Source organism: Acomys russatus, chromosome 16 (assembly GCF_903995435.1).
Source record: "Acomys russatus chromosome 16, mAcoRus1.1, whole genome shotgun sequence".
Taxonomy (NCBI): Eukaryota; Metazoa; Chordata; class Mammalia; order Rodentia; family Muridae; genus Acomys; species Acomys russatus.
The window spans coordinates 31,943,469-31,957,300 of NC_067152.1; the positions used below are offsets into that span (position 1 = coordinate 31,943,469).

The 13,832-nt window shown below is 41.6% G+C and overlaps 1 protein-coding gene across 9 annotated transcripts in view; it reads left to right on the forward strand.

The window, feature by feature from the left end:
* The window catches only part of Tanc2 (tetratricopeptide repeat, ankyrin repeat and coiled-coil containing 2), a 282,558-nt gene that overhangs the window by 244,464 nt on the left and 24,262 nt on the right, over positions 1-13,832 (forward strand). For all 9 annotated transcript variants that reach the window (XM_051158874.1, XM_051158875.1, XM_051158876.1 and 6 more), the window contains 4 exons: positions 3,388-3,510; positions 4,329-4,565; positions 9,513-9,698; positions 12,196-12,289. In XM_051158874.1, coding sequence (XP_051014831.1) covers positions 3,388-3,510; positions 4,329-4,565; positions 9,513-9,698; positions 12,196-12,289 — 640 coding nt within the window. The remainder of the gene's footprint in view (positions 1-3,387; positions 3,511-4,328; positions 4,566-9,512; positions 9,699-12,195; positions 12,290-13,832) is intronic.

Below are 13,832 nucleotides of genomic sequence, written 5' to 3' on the forward strand. Positions count from 1 at the left end.
GGTAGACCTGGTCAGCATCCTTGCTCCTCATTCTGTCCAGCTGTATGTTTCATGTTGAGACTATTTAGACGCAGGCAGCCACTTTGACAAAGGCATGTCCTTATAGGCATTGTTTTTTAAATCTAGGTTAGGAATATGAGTAGAGTGCTTGTGGTTCAGTGCAGCCTGGTAAGCCAAGAATGGAGGTTGTGTGCCTGTAACCCTGGCACTTGGGTGGTAAAGACACGGGGATCAGAAGTTAAAAGTTACCCCTGCTACACAGAACGTTTTAGCCAGCATGGAAAGCATGAATGAGGCCCTCTTTTTAAAAAATACACTTATAAGACATTGTAGATTTGGATGGTGGTAGTCTTTAATAGCAACACTCAGAGAAGGTCGAGGCAGGCAGATCTCTGAGTTTGAGGCCAGCCTAGTCAACAGAGTGGATTGCAGGACAGCCAAGGCTACACAGAGAAACCATGTCTCAGAAAATAGAAACAACAACAGCAAAGATATTGAAGAAAGGAGGATGGAAAGATTATAAGAGACAGAGTACCAGGATGCCTGCTGCTAAATAGTGTCTTTGAGACATGATAGGGACTCTGCACCTATGAAACCTCAGCAGTGTGGTCACCTAAACAAGACCTACAGGGTTTCTCTGTGTAGCCTTGCCTGTCGTAGACTCACTGTGTAGACCAGGCTGGCCTAGAACTCCCAGCGATCCGCCTGCCCCTGCCTCCTGAGTATTGGGATTAAAGGCGTGCACCACTAAACGCACCTACACTGAAGCAACACTAAATGGTCTCAGTAGAGCATGAATCTGCACAAAGCAGGCACGTGCATGAATGTGCACACAGGAGGAATTGGAATGGGGAGAGAGGTTGGAAATTATGTAAATTCAGTGTTCATGTATAAAATTAACAAAAAAAAATTAATTTTTTAATTTGGAAAGATTATATGTTATGTTTGTTAACCTGGTGTTTTTGTGAGACTCCTCTAACAGTGGAGATAGGGGTGTCTCTGAGTCTTGCCAGCTCTTGAAGGACCCTTTTCCTCCTACTGGGTTCTCGCCCAGCCTTGATATTCTTTGTATGAGGGTCTGTGCTGAGTTTTTTTGTATCTTGTTATGTCATGTTCAGTGGAGATCCCTGAGAGGCCTGTCCTTTTTTTTTTTTTTTTTTTTTTTAAATAAATGGAGGACGAGTCTGGCGTGGTGGCACACGCCTTTAATCCCAGCACTCGGGAGGCAGAGGCAGGCAGATCTCTGTGAGTTCGAGGACCGCCTGGTCTACAAAGTGAGTCCAGGACAGCCAAGGCTACACAAAAAAACCCTGTCTCAAAAAAACAAAAGAAAAGAAAAAAAATGGAGGATGAATGGATCTGGGGAAAAGGAGAGATGCAGGGGGTAGTGGGGAGCACTGAGAGGAGTATAGGGAAGGGAAACTGGTCAGGAAGTATTAAAAATAAAAAATAAGTTTGAAAAAAGAAAGACCAATCCTAAAAAAACCGGATTTTTGGTTTTGTTGAAGATTTTCTGTTGAGGCATAGTTTTACTGTGTCACTCAAGCTAGCCTTAAATCTTCCTGTCTAGTCCTCCTGAGTACTGGCATCACAAACATGTAGCCACCATATCACTAGAAATAAAAATTGAAATCTGAATGTTTATTTTAGCCATAGGCAGTACTTTAGCTATTGCCCTACCCACTCTTCTCATACAGCATACTCATAAACTGTTTTTTAAATATATATTTCATTTTTATGCCATCACAATATCCCTACAGAAAGAAAAATACCCCTGTACTAGAAAAGCCTTTTGACAATGTTCACAGATGCAGCTTCCCTCAGCATTCACTATTTATCTTTGCACCTTTTCCCTACAAGAATTTCCTGTGTGGAAAACAAGAGCCTCAGCCTTCTGTGGAAAGGCATGACCACTGTGATTTGATATTTTGTTAGATGAATTTATACCTTTAAACAACAAATATTCATTTGTAAATGTTTCTTCTATAGTATATCAAATGAATAGAACAGCTTACACTTCAAGGAGCAAAAAGAAAAAGCATACATTAAAAACAAGAACAACAAACAAACACTCTTCCCCATATCGCAGCTCCCAGTTTTTGGGGGGGTTTTTTTGTTTTTTTGAGACAAGGTTTCTCCGTAAAGCCCTGACTGTTCTGGAACTCACTCTGTAGACCAGGCTAGCCTTGAACCTCATATCTGTCCTCCTCTGCCTCCTGAGTGCTAGAAGTAAAGGTTTGCAGGTTCTCAGCTTTTATTGTTACTCTTTTCTTGCCCTTGGGATTTTCTGTGTTAATTCACTTGACCCTTATTTTGGCAGAAGAGCAAGATGCTTGGAGGGACGCTGGACAGAATGAGGAGCAAGGATGCTGACCAGGTCTACCCATCCTCCTGTTTCATCCTGTCTGGATTACAGGAGATGGACAAGAGGGTCAACCATAAGAGCTGGGTCAAATCCTGGCAGAGTGTAGAGCAGTGGGATCTCAGAAACACAGTGCCTCTGGGAGGGTGACACAGAATCTAGTTTACAGCCTCACACTACAAGGAAGGCACTGCGCCTTTCCTTCTTCTAACTACCAGGCAATTTAAAGACTGTATTATTCACTTCCCACTGTAGTCTGGTGCAGGTCACTGGGTAGTTTCTTCTGTATAGCAGTTCTGAAATCACCTTATGCTTCAAAATTTCCCATCGGATCCTCTGCATCTACTGTTAAGAGGAATAGTAGAAAGGCTGCAGAAACACAGCGAAGTTGAGAGCCCAGTGTGAACAAAGCATTTTACTAAGGCTTGTGTTTTATTAGCCAGATTTGAGTCAGGTGAGCTATCTAGCTGCAAAAGACGCGGGTACTATAGTTTCCCCAAATGTCCAGGGAGAAAATGAAATGAAGATCAAGGATCAAATTGTCTCTGCCACAATATTATGACTTAATTTAAGTTTCTTAGTCAAGAAAGCTAGTGGGGAAAATGAGAAAGTAAATTATATTCAGATGTAGAGAAGGAAAAAAAAAAGTCGTTAAATGATTTACAATTTAAGTAGCTGTGTTTCTGTAAAACTAGTCTTTGTCCCAATCAGGGTGGCTGTGTATGAACATGGTTAAAGTGAGACACTGCACTCATTCATTAGTCCCAAAAACCTAGAGGCCACTCACTCACTACTCACGATACTTCTCAGCTGGGTTAATAATTTAATTATGTCACTGAGAGTGGTGGTACACACCTTTAATCCTAGCACTTGAGGGTCAAAGGCAAGATGGAGCTCTGTAAATTTGAGGTAAGCCTGGTCTACATAACAAGTTCAGGACAGCCACAGCTAGAGAGAGAGAGAGACCTTGTCTCTGCCAGGAAAAAATTTAATTATTTAATTGTTTTTATTTTTATTTTTTTCAGGGTTTGAGTAAAAAAGTTGGTGTATCATCCTCTATCCTTCAAGGACTCTGGATCTCCTATAGCACAGAAGGCCTTTCCATGGCATTGGCCTCTTTACGAAATCTCTACACTCCAAATATAAAGGTAAACACAAAGAAACTGCAAACAGCCTAAATAATTGACAGGAAAATAGAAGGACATCGAATAGCCATTTAGTTGATTTCTGAGTTGCCTTGGACTGTTTCCTAATGAAGGATCTTTTATTGATTTTAATGTTTTCGTTTTTGGTTTGTTTTTTGTTTTTCCAGACAGGGTTTCTCTGTGTAGCCTTGGCTGGCCTGGAACTCGCTCTGTCGACCAGACTGGCCTCCTACTCACAGAGATCTGCCTCCCTCTACCTTCCGAGTGCTGGGATTAAAGGTGTGCACCACCACCGCCCAGCTAATTTAATTTGCTATATTCTATTCTAACTGAGGGCTGAGGCTATTGGGTAGCTGGCTGATTCCTGGGATCAGGATCTGTTAAAGGTTCTGAAGGGTAAATTGCTCTCAGGTAGCCTCTGTTTGGGGAACTGGGAGCAGTGATGCGCACCTGTGCTCCCAGCACTTGGGAGGCAGAGGCAGGCAGATCTCTGTGAGTTCAAGGCCAGCCTGGTCTACAAAGTCAGTCCAGGACAGCCAAGGCTACACAGAGAAACCCTGTCTTCAAAAAAACAGAATTCTCGTAGGTAAGCCAGCATTCAGCACTCAGTATGTGTGAGCTTCCACTCTAGCTAATGAGAAATATATATAAAAGAGATGTTTTACATTATTTTTTAAAGCAAAGTATATAAATGGGAATAAATAAAGAATTAAAAAAAATACTTCCTTAAAATGCTACTGGATACTGCTGTAGAGTCTCTAGTGATTTAAAAATGACTGACAGGGTATGATGATATCTGTCTGACTACTATTTGTCTCTAGGTCAGCAGACTGCTGATTCTGGGAGGTGCCAATATTAACTACCGGACAGAGGTCCTGAATAATGCTCCCATCCTATGTGTCCAATCTCACCTTGGTTACACAGAAATGGTAGCCTTGCTTTTGGAGTTTGGGGCCAATGTGGATGCCTCTTCCGAGAGTGGCCTCACTCCGTTGGGGTACGCTGCAGCTGCAGGGTTCCTGAGCATCGTGATGTTGCTGTGCAAGAAACGAGCCAAGGTAACAGATGCCCGCTCCGCTGCTGCTTTCTTCCTTCCTCTTTTCCTTTCCTCCTGATGGAGACTGTTTTAACTCATCCATCACCTCAGCAATCTAGGTGTACCCAACCCTGATGGGGAGCAGATCAAAGGGGGACTCACGGCCTTACCAATGCACATTGCATCAGGAAACCATCTTAAAATCTTTAAGAGGCACGTGTAAAATATCATTTATCAGCAACCACAAAAATCCCTACCTGATAGCCCAGAAGTTGTCTACTGAGCACAGAAGACGCCTCTTTCGGACAGCAGTCCAGAATATAATCAAGGGACAAAGAGTCAGCAGTGGGAGGTCTGAACTGAACATCGCCTGCACACTCCAAGGCTTCCATGTTGTTTGTTTGGTTGGTTTTGGTTTTTCGAGACAGGGTTTCTCTGTGTAGCCTTGGTTGTCCTGGACTCGCTTTGTAGACCAGGCTGGCCTCGAACTCACAGCGATCCACCTGCCTCTGCCTCCTGAGTGCTGGGATTAAAGTCATGCACCTCCATCACCCGGCAAAGCTTCCATGTTTAAAAAGAAGCCTTAGGTGTGGATATGAGAAAGACCCTTGAGACTTAGAGAAAAGATGCAAAAACAAAAAAAGCAAGGTGTGGTGGTACACATCTGTAACTGTAGGCCTTAGGAGGCTAGAGCAGGAAAGTCACAAGTCCAGACAGAGTTAGTCTGGGGTATATAGGAAGTCCTCAACTAAAAAAAGAAAGAAAATGAGGAGGAGGAAGAAGAAGAGGAGGAGGAGAAAGAGGAGGAGAAGAAAAGAAAAAAGTGTCTGTCTCAGGGAGCATCTGTCACAGAACAGTGTTCTTTCCTATACTGGCCTGTGTGCCTACCTAGCCAGAAAATACTTGGTTTCCTTTCAGCCTCGCCTCTACGTGTACTGTTGTCCTGGTATGTTACTCTTTTTTTCCAGTTGTTATTTAATTCTTTTTCTTAATTAACATTACCTTTTTCTAAATATCTATAAACCTACAAATGTCTCCCATACCTTATAAAATAAACTCCTCACATGCTAACCAGCAACTACATCTCATCTCTTCCTTTCCTTACCCCTGACCTCTCACTGCTTCCTAACTATTCATAATCAGCTTCCATGAGTGATAAACAAGTTGGGCTATTAAAATCATAAGCAGGCTGGAGAGATGGCTCAGTGGTTAAGAGGGCCACCTGCTCTTCCAGAGGTCCTGAGTTCAGTTCCCAGCAACCACATGGTGGCCCACATCCATCTATAATGTGATCTGATGCCCTCTTCTGGCCTGCAAGTGTACATGCAGACAGAAAGAACACTGTATATATAATAAATAAATAAATCTTTTTTAAAAATAATAAGCTTAAGAATCAAACATAATTGGTTTAAATCCGCAGCTGAGGCCACACTTACTTCCTGTGAGGACCTAGACATGGTATCTTACCTCCCTCAGTCTCATTTTTTTCATGTACTAAAACAATTAGTAGATTGGGAAATAGAGATAAAGCAGTCCAAATCTCATGGGATACCTAATAAAGAGTCCCAAAAAGGAAAGGAGAGAGACTCTAACTTCCCATCACTCAGCTGAGATTCTCCACAGTTGCTAACTGCTGCCAGTCACCAAAAGGCAGCTCTTCCCCCTCCCACCCTAAGCTGCTTCTCAGTGTTGTTAATGTTGAGCTTCTGGAGTTGTCTGAGTTCTCCCACCCCTCTGGCAGCTCTTCTCTCGTTATTCTCTTCCTTCTAACGTAACTTCACTGAGACCCTGCCTTCTGGTCGTTGTCCTCATACTCCTAACATTAAAGTCATAGGCTTGGAATAAAAGACCACTTTACCCTGGTTCTTTACTCACATCTGAGTGGTCCTTGATTCTAGGCTACTACTCCTGAAAAAGGAACTTTGAGCCCTTATTCACATTCCTGACAGCCTTCTCAGCAATTAACGCCCCATGCCTCACTGGCAGCTTATGTCAACCTTCCAAAATAACTCATCGCTGTTACTGTGTGATTCCTTTATCTTCCCGCTTTTAAAATCTGCTACTGCTAAAGACCTTTGATACCTGTGTTTCCTTTGCCTTTACCAAATTGTTATATTACCAACTGTTCAATTTTCTTCTGAAAATGCCTGGGCAGCCATTCCTCCCCCCACCCCCCACTGTGGCTGCTGTATTGTTCTTGTCCTCTTCTTCTGTGACAGCCCACCCCTTTCAGATTATAATTTTACCTACTAGACAACATCCCCTTACTTTTTCTTTTGTTGTTGTTTTGTTTGAGAATGGGTCTCTCTGCAAAGTCCTGGCTGTCCTAGAATACACTCTGTAGACCAGGCTGGCTTCAAGCTCACAGAGATCTGCCTGCCAAGTGGTGGCTTGCATTAAAGGCATGTACCACCATACACAGCCCCTTAATTGCTGGAAATCTTTTATTCAGAAAGAAATTTAGACTTGCAAAAATCATCTAGAGTTCTCATGTATCCTGCATCCAGCTTTCACTGATGCTAACAGTTTAAGTGACAATAATTTGAGTACCAAAACTAAGAAATTAATGTTGATATACTATGATTAGTCAGCCTGAAAACCTTGCTAAAATTTTTCCATCTGACCCACTAATGCCTTTTTCCCATTGCAGTAGGTAATCTGAGTTTAGTTTAATACACTACATTCGGTCCCCTCTAGTCCTGGAGACTTCCTCAGTTTTTCTTTGTTGTTTATGATTTGAAATTTTTGAAGAATTCTCATTAGTTGTTTTGTAGAAAGTTTCAATTTACATGTTTTCTCACTATATTTTAGTTCATTTTGTGTAAGAATACCACAGAGGTGGTACTGTATCCCTTAATTGACATGCTGTGCTTTAAGCTCATGATGTCCACATATCATATTATAGGTGATAGCTTCTAACACTTGGTTACAGGTAGTGTCTTCCAAGTTGAAACCTTGAAAGTACTTTTTCCCTTTGTAATTAAGAAAAATATCTTTCAAGGAGATGATTTCAGACCTTTGTTGTGCCTCATCACGCTTCTGTTTATTTGTGTTAGGATATACTCGATTTTTACTGTGAGAGCTTATGGCTGTGATGCCTGTTCAAAAGGTGGTTCTGTTTTCATTCTTTCTGCATTTATGATAGAAATTCCATTGTAAAGAAGAGATGTCTCAAACTAGCCATGATGGTGTATGCTTGTAAGTCCCAGCATTCAGAAAATTGAAACAAGAGGATCATAAGTCCAAAGGCAGATTTGGATACATAGTGTATATTTTTACACAATATTTATTCATTATTTATTTGTATCACTATGGACTCATGACTGTTTGTTATATTCTATGATCCACAATCCATTACCATTATTATCATTTTGTTAATCAAATTGTTCCCTAATTGGACATTAGTTCAAATTGGTTACTAGTATTTGTTAGTACACCTTTTCTTTTGCACTACAAAATGTTCCAGCCTTACCTTTTACCATTGCTACCCTATCCCTGGAACCAGCTATCTGTCCAAGAGTAAGAATTTCATTCATCCCTTTAGTTTTCACAGATACAGGTCTGAGCCTGAATACTACCTGCTGATTAAGGCCTGGAATACTTAGTCTGGCATTTAAAAAGTGTCCATGCTTTTTCAACTTTATAAACTTCATTTTTTGGTCTCTACCACAAAAACCTAGAATCAGGCCATCAGTTTCTATCTCAACCAGTTCTGATGGAACCTCCTGCTGTATCCATTCCTGACTGTACTCAGGATTGATTTTAGTGGACTGGGGAGATGGCTTAGTCAGTAAAGTGCTTGTTCCATAAGCATGAGAATCTGAGATGAAATCTTGGCACCTATGTCAAAACTGGAGGCGATGACACATCTGTAACCCCATCACTGGTGGGCGGCAGAGGCAGGGATATCCCAGTGGCAGGCATCCAACATCCACATGTGTGTGCACAGGTGTATAAACCTATACAAATGTGCATACGACACACAAAAAATAATAATAAATTGTGCTTATTTATTATATACGTTTTTAAGCAGGTTTGGTCACATCACCTCCTACCTTATTTTAAAATCTTGAGAGCAAAATTTAGTACTTTCCCCCTTTTTTCCTATCTGGTGCTTGCACATACTATCATTCCGGTAACATTTGTCATGTGAGTCACTAGGTGGAAGCAAAGTCAGCAGGAAAATCAGAAACAAAACTTAGGCCCAGGTGTTTTAGGTATCCTAGATAGATAACCACCTTTTGGCTAGAAATCAATTGGTCTGAGGACCTTCTAGAAGACCAATCTTAATCAGCCCTTCTTTCAACCTAGACTCAACACTGAAATTATAAAACTGCTCTTGGAGCTTAGTCTAGAAAAAAGCTCCAAGTGCCTCTAACATTTAGGCCAGATTTTCTACATTCTTTCCTTCTGCTGGAAGAGGATACAGTTTCTGCCAAATCTTGGTGGTCCAATGAATGACTCATGACACAGATGTTTTTTTCTTTGGGACACCATGAACAATTTTTGTGCCAACAGAACCATAGGTCTCTCAAGTCTTGGTCTGAACAGAACTGTTTGAGAGCAAAGTAGAACCTCCTGTGCTTCACCTGAGGGTTCTGTTTTATTATTCTTTTAACGTAAAAACAAAAGCCTGGATAAACAGTCCTTTAATTGATGTCTTCTGCCTGTGATTTACTGGATTTTTCTTTAATCTTGCAATAAATGTCATCAGATTATAAACTTTTTAAAAAATTACTATTTTCAAAAGGGAAAAAAAAAGCCTTACCTCATTTTCTGGGGAAAGTTCTACGCAGAGGGGATGTCCAGGGGAGCTGGAGGTCAGTTATAATCTACCTGAGTAGAAAGTACCCAAGTTCAGAGAGTGGGAAAGGATGATGTAGACACATGCAGTAGGCCAGTGTGGCCAGCTTAACGCCCAGCAATCAGTGTTTGCTCACACGCCTCTCTACTCTCTTCCCTCCCACAGGTAGATCACCTGGATAAGAACGGGCAGTGTGCTTTGGTTCATGCTGCTCTGCGAGGCCATCTGGAGGTTGTCAAGTTTCTGATTCAGTGTGACTGGACCATGGCTGGCCAGCAGCAAGGAGTGTTTAAGAAGAGCCATGCCATCCAGCAGGCCCTCATTGCTGCAGCCAGCATGGGTTACACTGAGGTAAGAAAAAAAATGATAGGATTCCCCCCACCTCCCACCAAGTTATATATTGAAGTACCTAAGAAACTGTGGAGGAAGGTTTGCATACTACAAAATTGGCAGCCAAATGGTTGCAGAGTTGTTGGGTTGGGTTTTTTTTTTTGGGGGGGGCATTTTTTTGTTGTTCATTTGTTTGTTTAGTTGGTATTTTGGTTTGTTGAGATAGGATGTCTCTGCATAGCCTTGGCTGTCCTGGACTTGCTTTGTAGGCCAGGCTGGCCTCAAACTCACAGAGATCCACCTGCCTCTGCTTCCCTGAGTTCTGGGATTACAGGCCTGCACCACCGTGCCCAGCTCTGGTATAAAGTTATTAATCACTATTGCGAAGCATAAAGGTATTAAACTCCACAAAGCACTACTCAAATACTATCGTACCTAGAGTTAGGCTTTTGGAACAAACATGAGAGTCAGAAAGGAATTTGAAAATTATCTAGCATAGCTACACCCATACTTATTTAGCAGAGTGTGACATTAAGACACAGAGGAGTTACTGACCTGTGAACACACAGTCAGACATTGTGGGACAGGAAGGACACAACACATACAGCCTCAGAAGGACCAGTTTTGGTCCGACATCTTACAATTTTCCTAATGTCTTAGAGCCCTAGTTTTACATCCATAAAGTTACTGAGGTCTTTTTCCAAGGCTGTTATGAAGGATGCTCTAAATAATTAACACCATACAAATGCTATTTTCATCATTTTTAATAAATGTGGCAAATACATGAACTTGGCAGTATTCTGTGAAATGTTAAGTAACTGACCGTGAGGGAAGAAGAAGAACGTAGCCAGGGAGCGGCGCATCCATGCTTACACTTATTATAATGTTTATGGTCTCAAGAGTGCATTGCACAGTGATTAAACAATGTTCTCAGCTGAATAGTTAACTGAATCTTGGCTTTGGCCAAATTTGAATTGGTAGCTAACCTATGGTTGCAACCTAACTCTGATGTGGCAAGCAGAGTTCCATCTAACTTACTCTTTTCCCAATAACTTTACTGCCATTACATCTGATGTTTGATTTACCGTTTCTGGTACTGTCTACCAGCTTTTTGCAAACTCAACTAATTAATATGAAACACATTTCATGCTTAGCTCTAAACCAAAGACTGATTTATAAAATTGGTAACTACTACTACCATGGATGATTTCAAGTTGCCAGAGTTATACCACTCACTGGACATGAATTGGGAAGAGATGCACAGTGGCACATGTGATAATGTGTCAACCATGTAGATGCAATAAATATAAATAGCACCAATATCTCAGATGATAATGATAGGGCATAGTTAAGGAATTCAGAAATTTTAAGAGTTGAGAGGCTTTTCTTGTTTCTGTTTTGTGGTATTGGCCTCAAAACCAGGATCTCACGCATTCTAGGCAAGTACTCTTATCAGTGAGTGGTGTCTCTAGCCCAGGTTTGGGTTTTTATTTCATAGAATTTATTATTCAAGTTTTCATAAATGACTGGCTTTGTGTAACAATCAGCTTGTAAACCAGGTGGTGGGGATGCACACCTTTTATTCCCAGCACTTGGGAGGCAGGGGCAGGTGGATCTCTTGAGTTCAAGGCCAGCCTGGTCTACAGAGTAAGTCCAGAAGAGCCAAGGCTACACAGAGAAACCCAGTCCTGGGGAAGTGGGGGGTGAGATAACAGCTTGTAAAAGTTCTGAAATTATAATATCAGCTCTCATGAGTCATTGCTCACCAGCCCATCCCACTGTAAGGGACACTCCAGTGAAGCAGCAGTCCTCTCACCTGACATGAGGTGTTACCAAGGGACTATGAAGCAAATTGAAGTTTGTATTGTCTGTGGAAAGTCTCTTAATCCCTGGTACAATCAGATTCCTGGAAACAACTGTCACCTTATTTGTGGTTTGCAGTCTGCCATTCTCCCTTCCAGACAGACCTCATATTTCTGAGAGGGAAAAACAAAACAATTACTTTAACGATATATAGGCTTCAATTTTCTCCATATTTATTTCATATGTCCTTATTGGGAGGGCAAGAAATTGTGTCATTAAGCGGGCGTTGGTGGCGCACGCCTTTAATCCCAGCACTCGGGAGGCAGAGGCGGGCGGATCGCTGTGAGTTTGAGGCCAGCCTGGTCTACAAAGTGAGTCCAGGACAGCCAAGGCTAACACAGGGAGACCCTGTCTCAAAAAAAAAAAAAAAAAAAAAAAAGAAAAGAAAAGAAATTGTCATTAGCTTAAAAAATAATGTTACTTTTTTAATCACATGAATATGGATTATGTTAAAAAAAATATGTAAACTGTATCTGATAGGATAGCTTTCTATCAAAATGGTCTGAGGTTTCTCTGGTGAGGCAATCAGTACTGACTTCTTTTGTATGTAAGAAATGTGGTGGTGGTTAGAAGATTGTCTTCTGAAGCTCCCAGACCAGTGCCAGCAGCACAGCCGACCCCCTGCAATGTGAGCTGACGTTACTTCTTTTTTCAGATTGTCTCCTACCTACTTGATCTTCCAGAAAAAGATGAAGAGGAAGTGGAGCGAGCACAAATCAACAGTTTTGACAGTCTCTGGGGAGAGACAGGTACTTCTCCTAGACACTGCTGTCTTCTCTCAGGGGTGTGCTGGACTTGTAGACTTTCTGGGTCTCTCACACCCTTATTTTGAGTCTGGCATTCTTTGGCACTGTCTTAAGACTTTTGTGTTGGAACCAGTGAAAAGTAAGGCAATATTTTTCTTTCAGCTTACTTTCTCTTTGGATTCTCCACTGTTACCACTTTTAAAAAATATCACCACTCTTGTTTCCAAACATTTTTAAAAGACAAGCTTCCCTTATAGTATTGTAAACAAAGCAGAAAATATTTGTGGCCTTCCTTTTGTTTATGTGACCCTTGCACTACTTCCTTTTCCTTTTTTCACAAAATAATGTTCCACCTACAGTTGTTAACTGGGAAGATCTTTCTTTCATCCGCATCTCTCGTTTTACAGATGTTATTGTGGTTATGTAGCACTATAAAGCTTTACATGTGACGAAAGTTGCTGGCTAGATGCAAACTGAAGGCACCACTCTAATCTAATAGAATTCTTCTGGGTCTATAGCAAAGCATTTTCTATATCATTTGGTCCTTGGTTCACCAACAGTAGCCTCTTTCTTGTGACTGAGGCAGGAAATTAATATTGTCTTTCCTCCAAGTCTAAATTGGAGTATCTGGAGAAACAGTAGTAGCCTTTGATGTGTTCAATTCATGAGACTGGGGCAGGGAAATCAGTAGCATAACCACAGGTATGTGTCATGGTCGCCAGGAGAAAGAGATGTTGAGATGGCAAATGCAGGTAGCATGCTTCACTAAACAAGAAGGGTGTGTGTTTTGGTAAAGGTGAGAAAGTTGTTAAAAATTAGATAAGAATTTTGTACTTACCTAACATTTTTAACACCTTGTTGACCTGTTTTCTTCCCTCCCCTGCTAGCACTGTGCATAGGTTTCATGACTCCTTTACATGTGTAATGATCCAGAGCTCAGAAATTTTCTTCTCAACAATTTCTCACTCTGCAAAAGCCAAGGAGAACAGATTAATGCCAGGCAGCTGCAGCTCAACAGCTGCAGGAAAGATTAAAGGAAATGTGCAGCTGGAAACAGCTGCGGTCCCTGGAACCCCATCCTGAGAGGAGTCAGGGGGAAGGGACCTAGAACTGCAGAAGGGGACATGTTGGTTTATCTTTCCTGTCAGCAAAACCTTCCCCAACACAGGATTGCCATACCTCCTGATAGACCCTTCTAACCAAGGGCATAGGCGTGAAGCCAAAATGGTCATAATGGAAAGAAATTAGGAGGTCAACAATGACAATGTACAATATCTTATTCCAGTGCTGTACTTCAAAGAAACCCTTTGAGAGATTAAAAAATGGTATAAACTGTGCTTGGGAAGGTGGCTTGTTGGGTAAAGTGACTGTGGCATAAGTATGAGAACTTGGGTTTGGATCCCCAGTGCTCACATAAAAGTAAGCATGGAGCATAGAGTGGAGACAGGCAGACCCCAGGGACTCTCCTACTGTCCAACTCAGGCTCAGTGGAGAGTCCCTGTCTCAGAGGTATTAGGAAGATACCCAAGACATCAGCCTCTGGTCT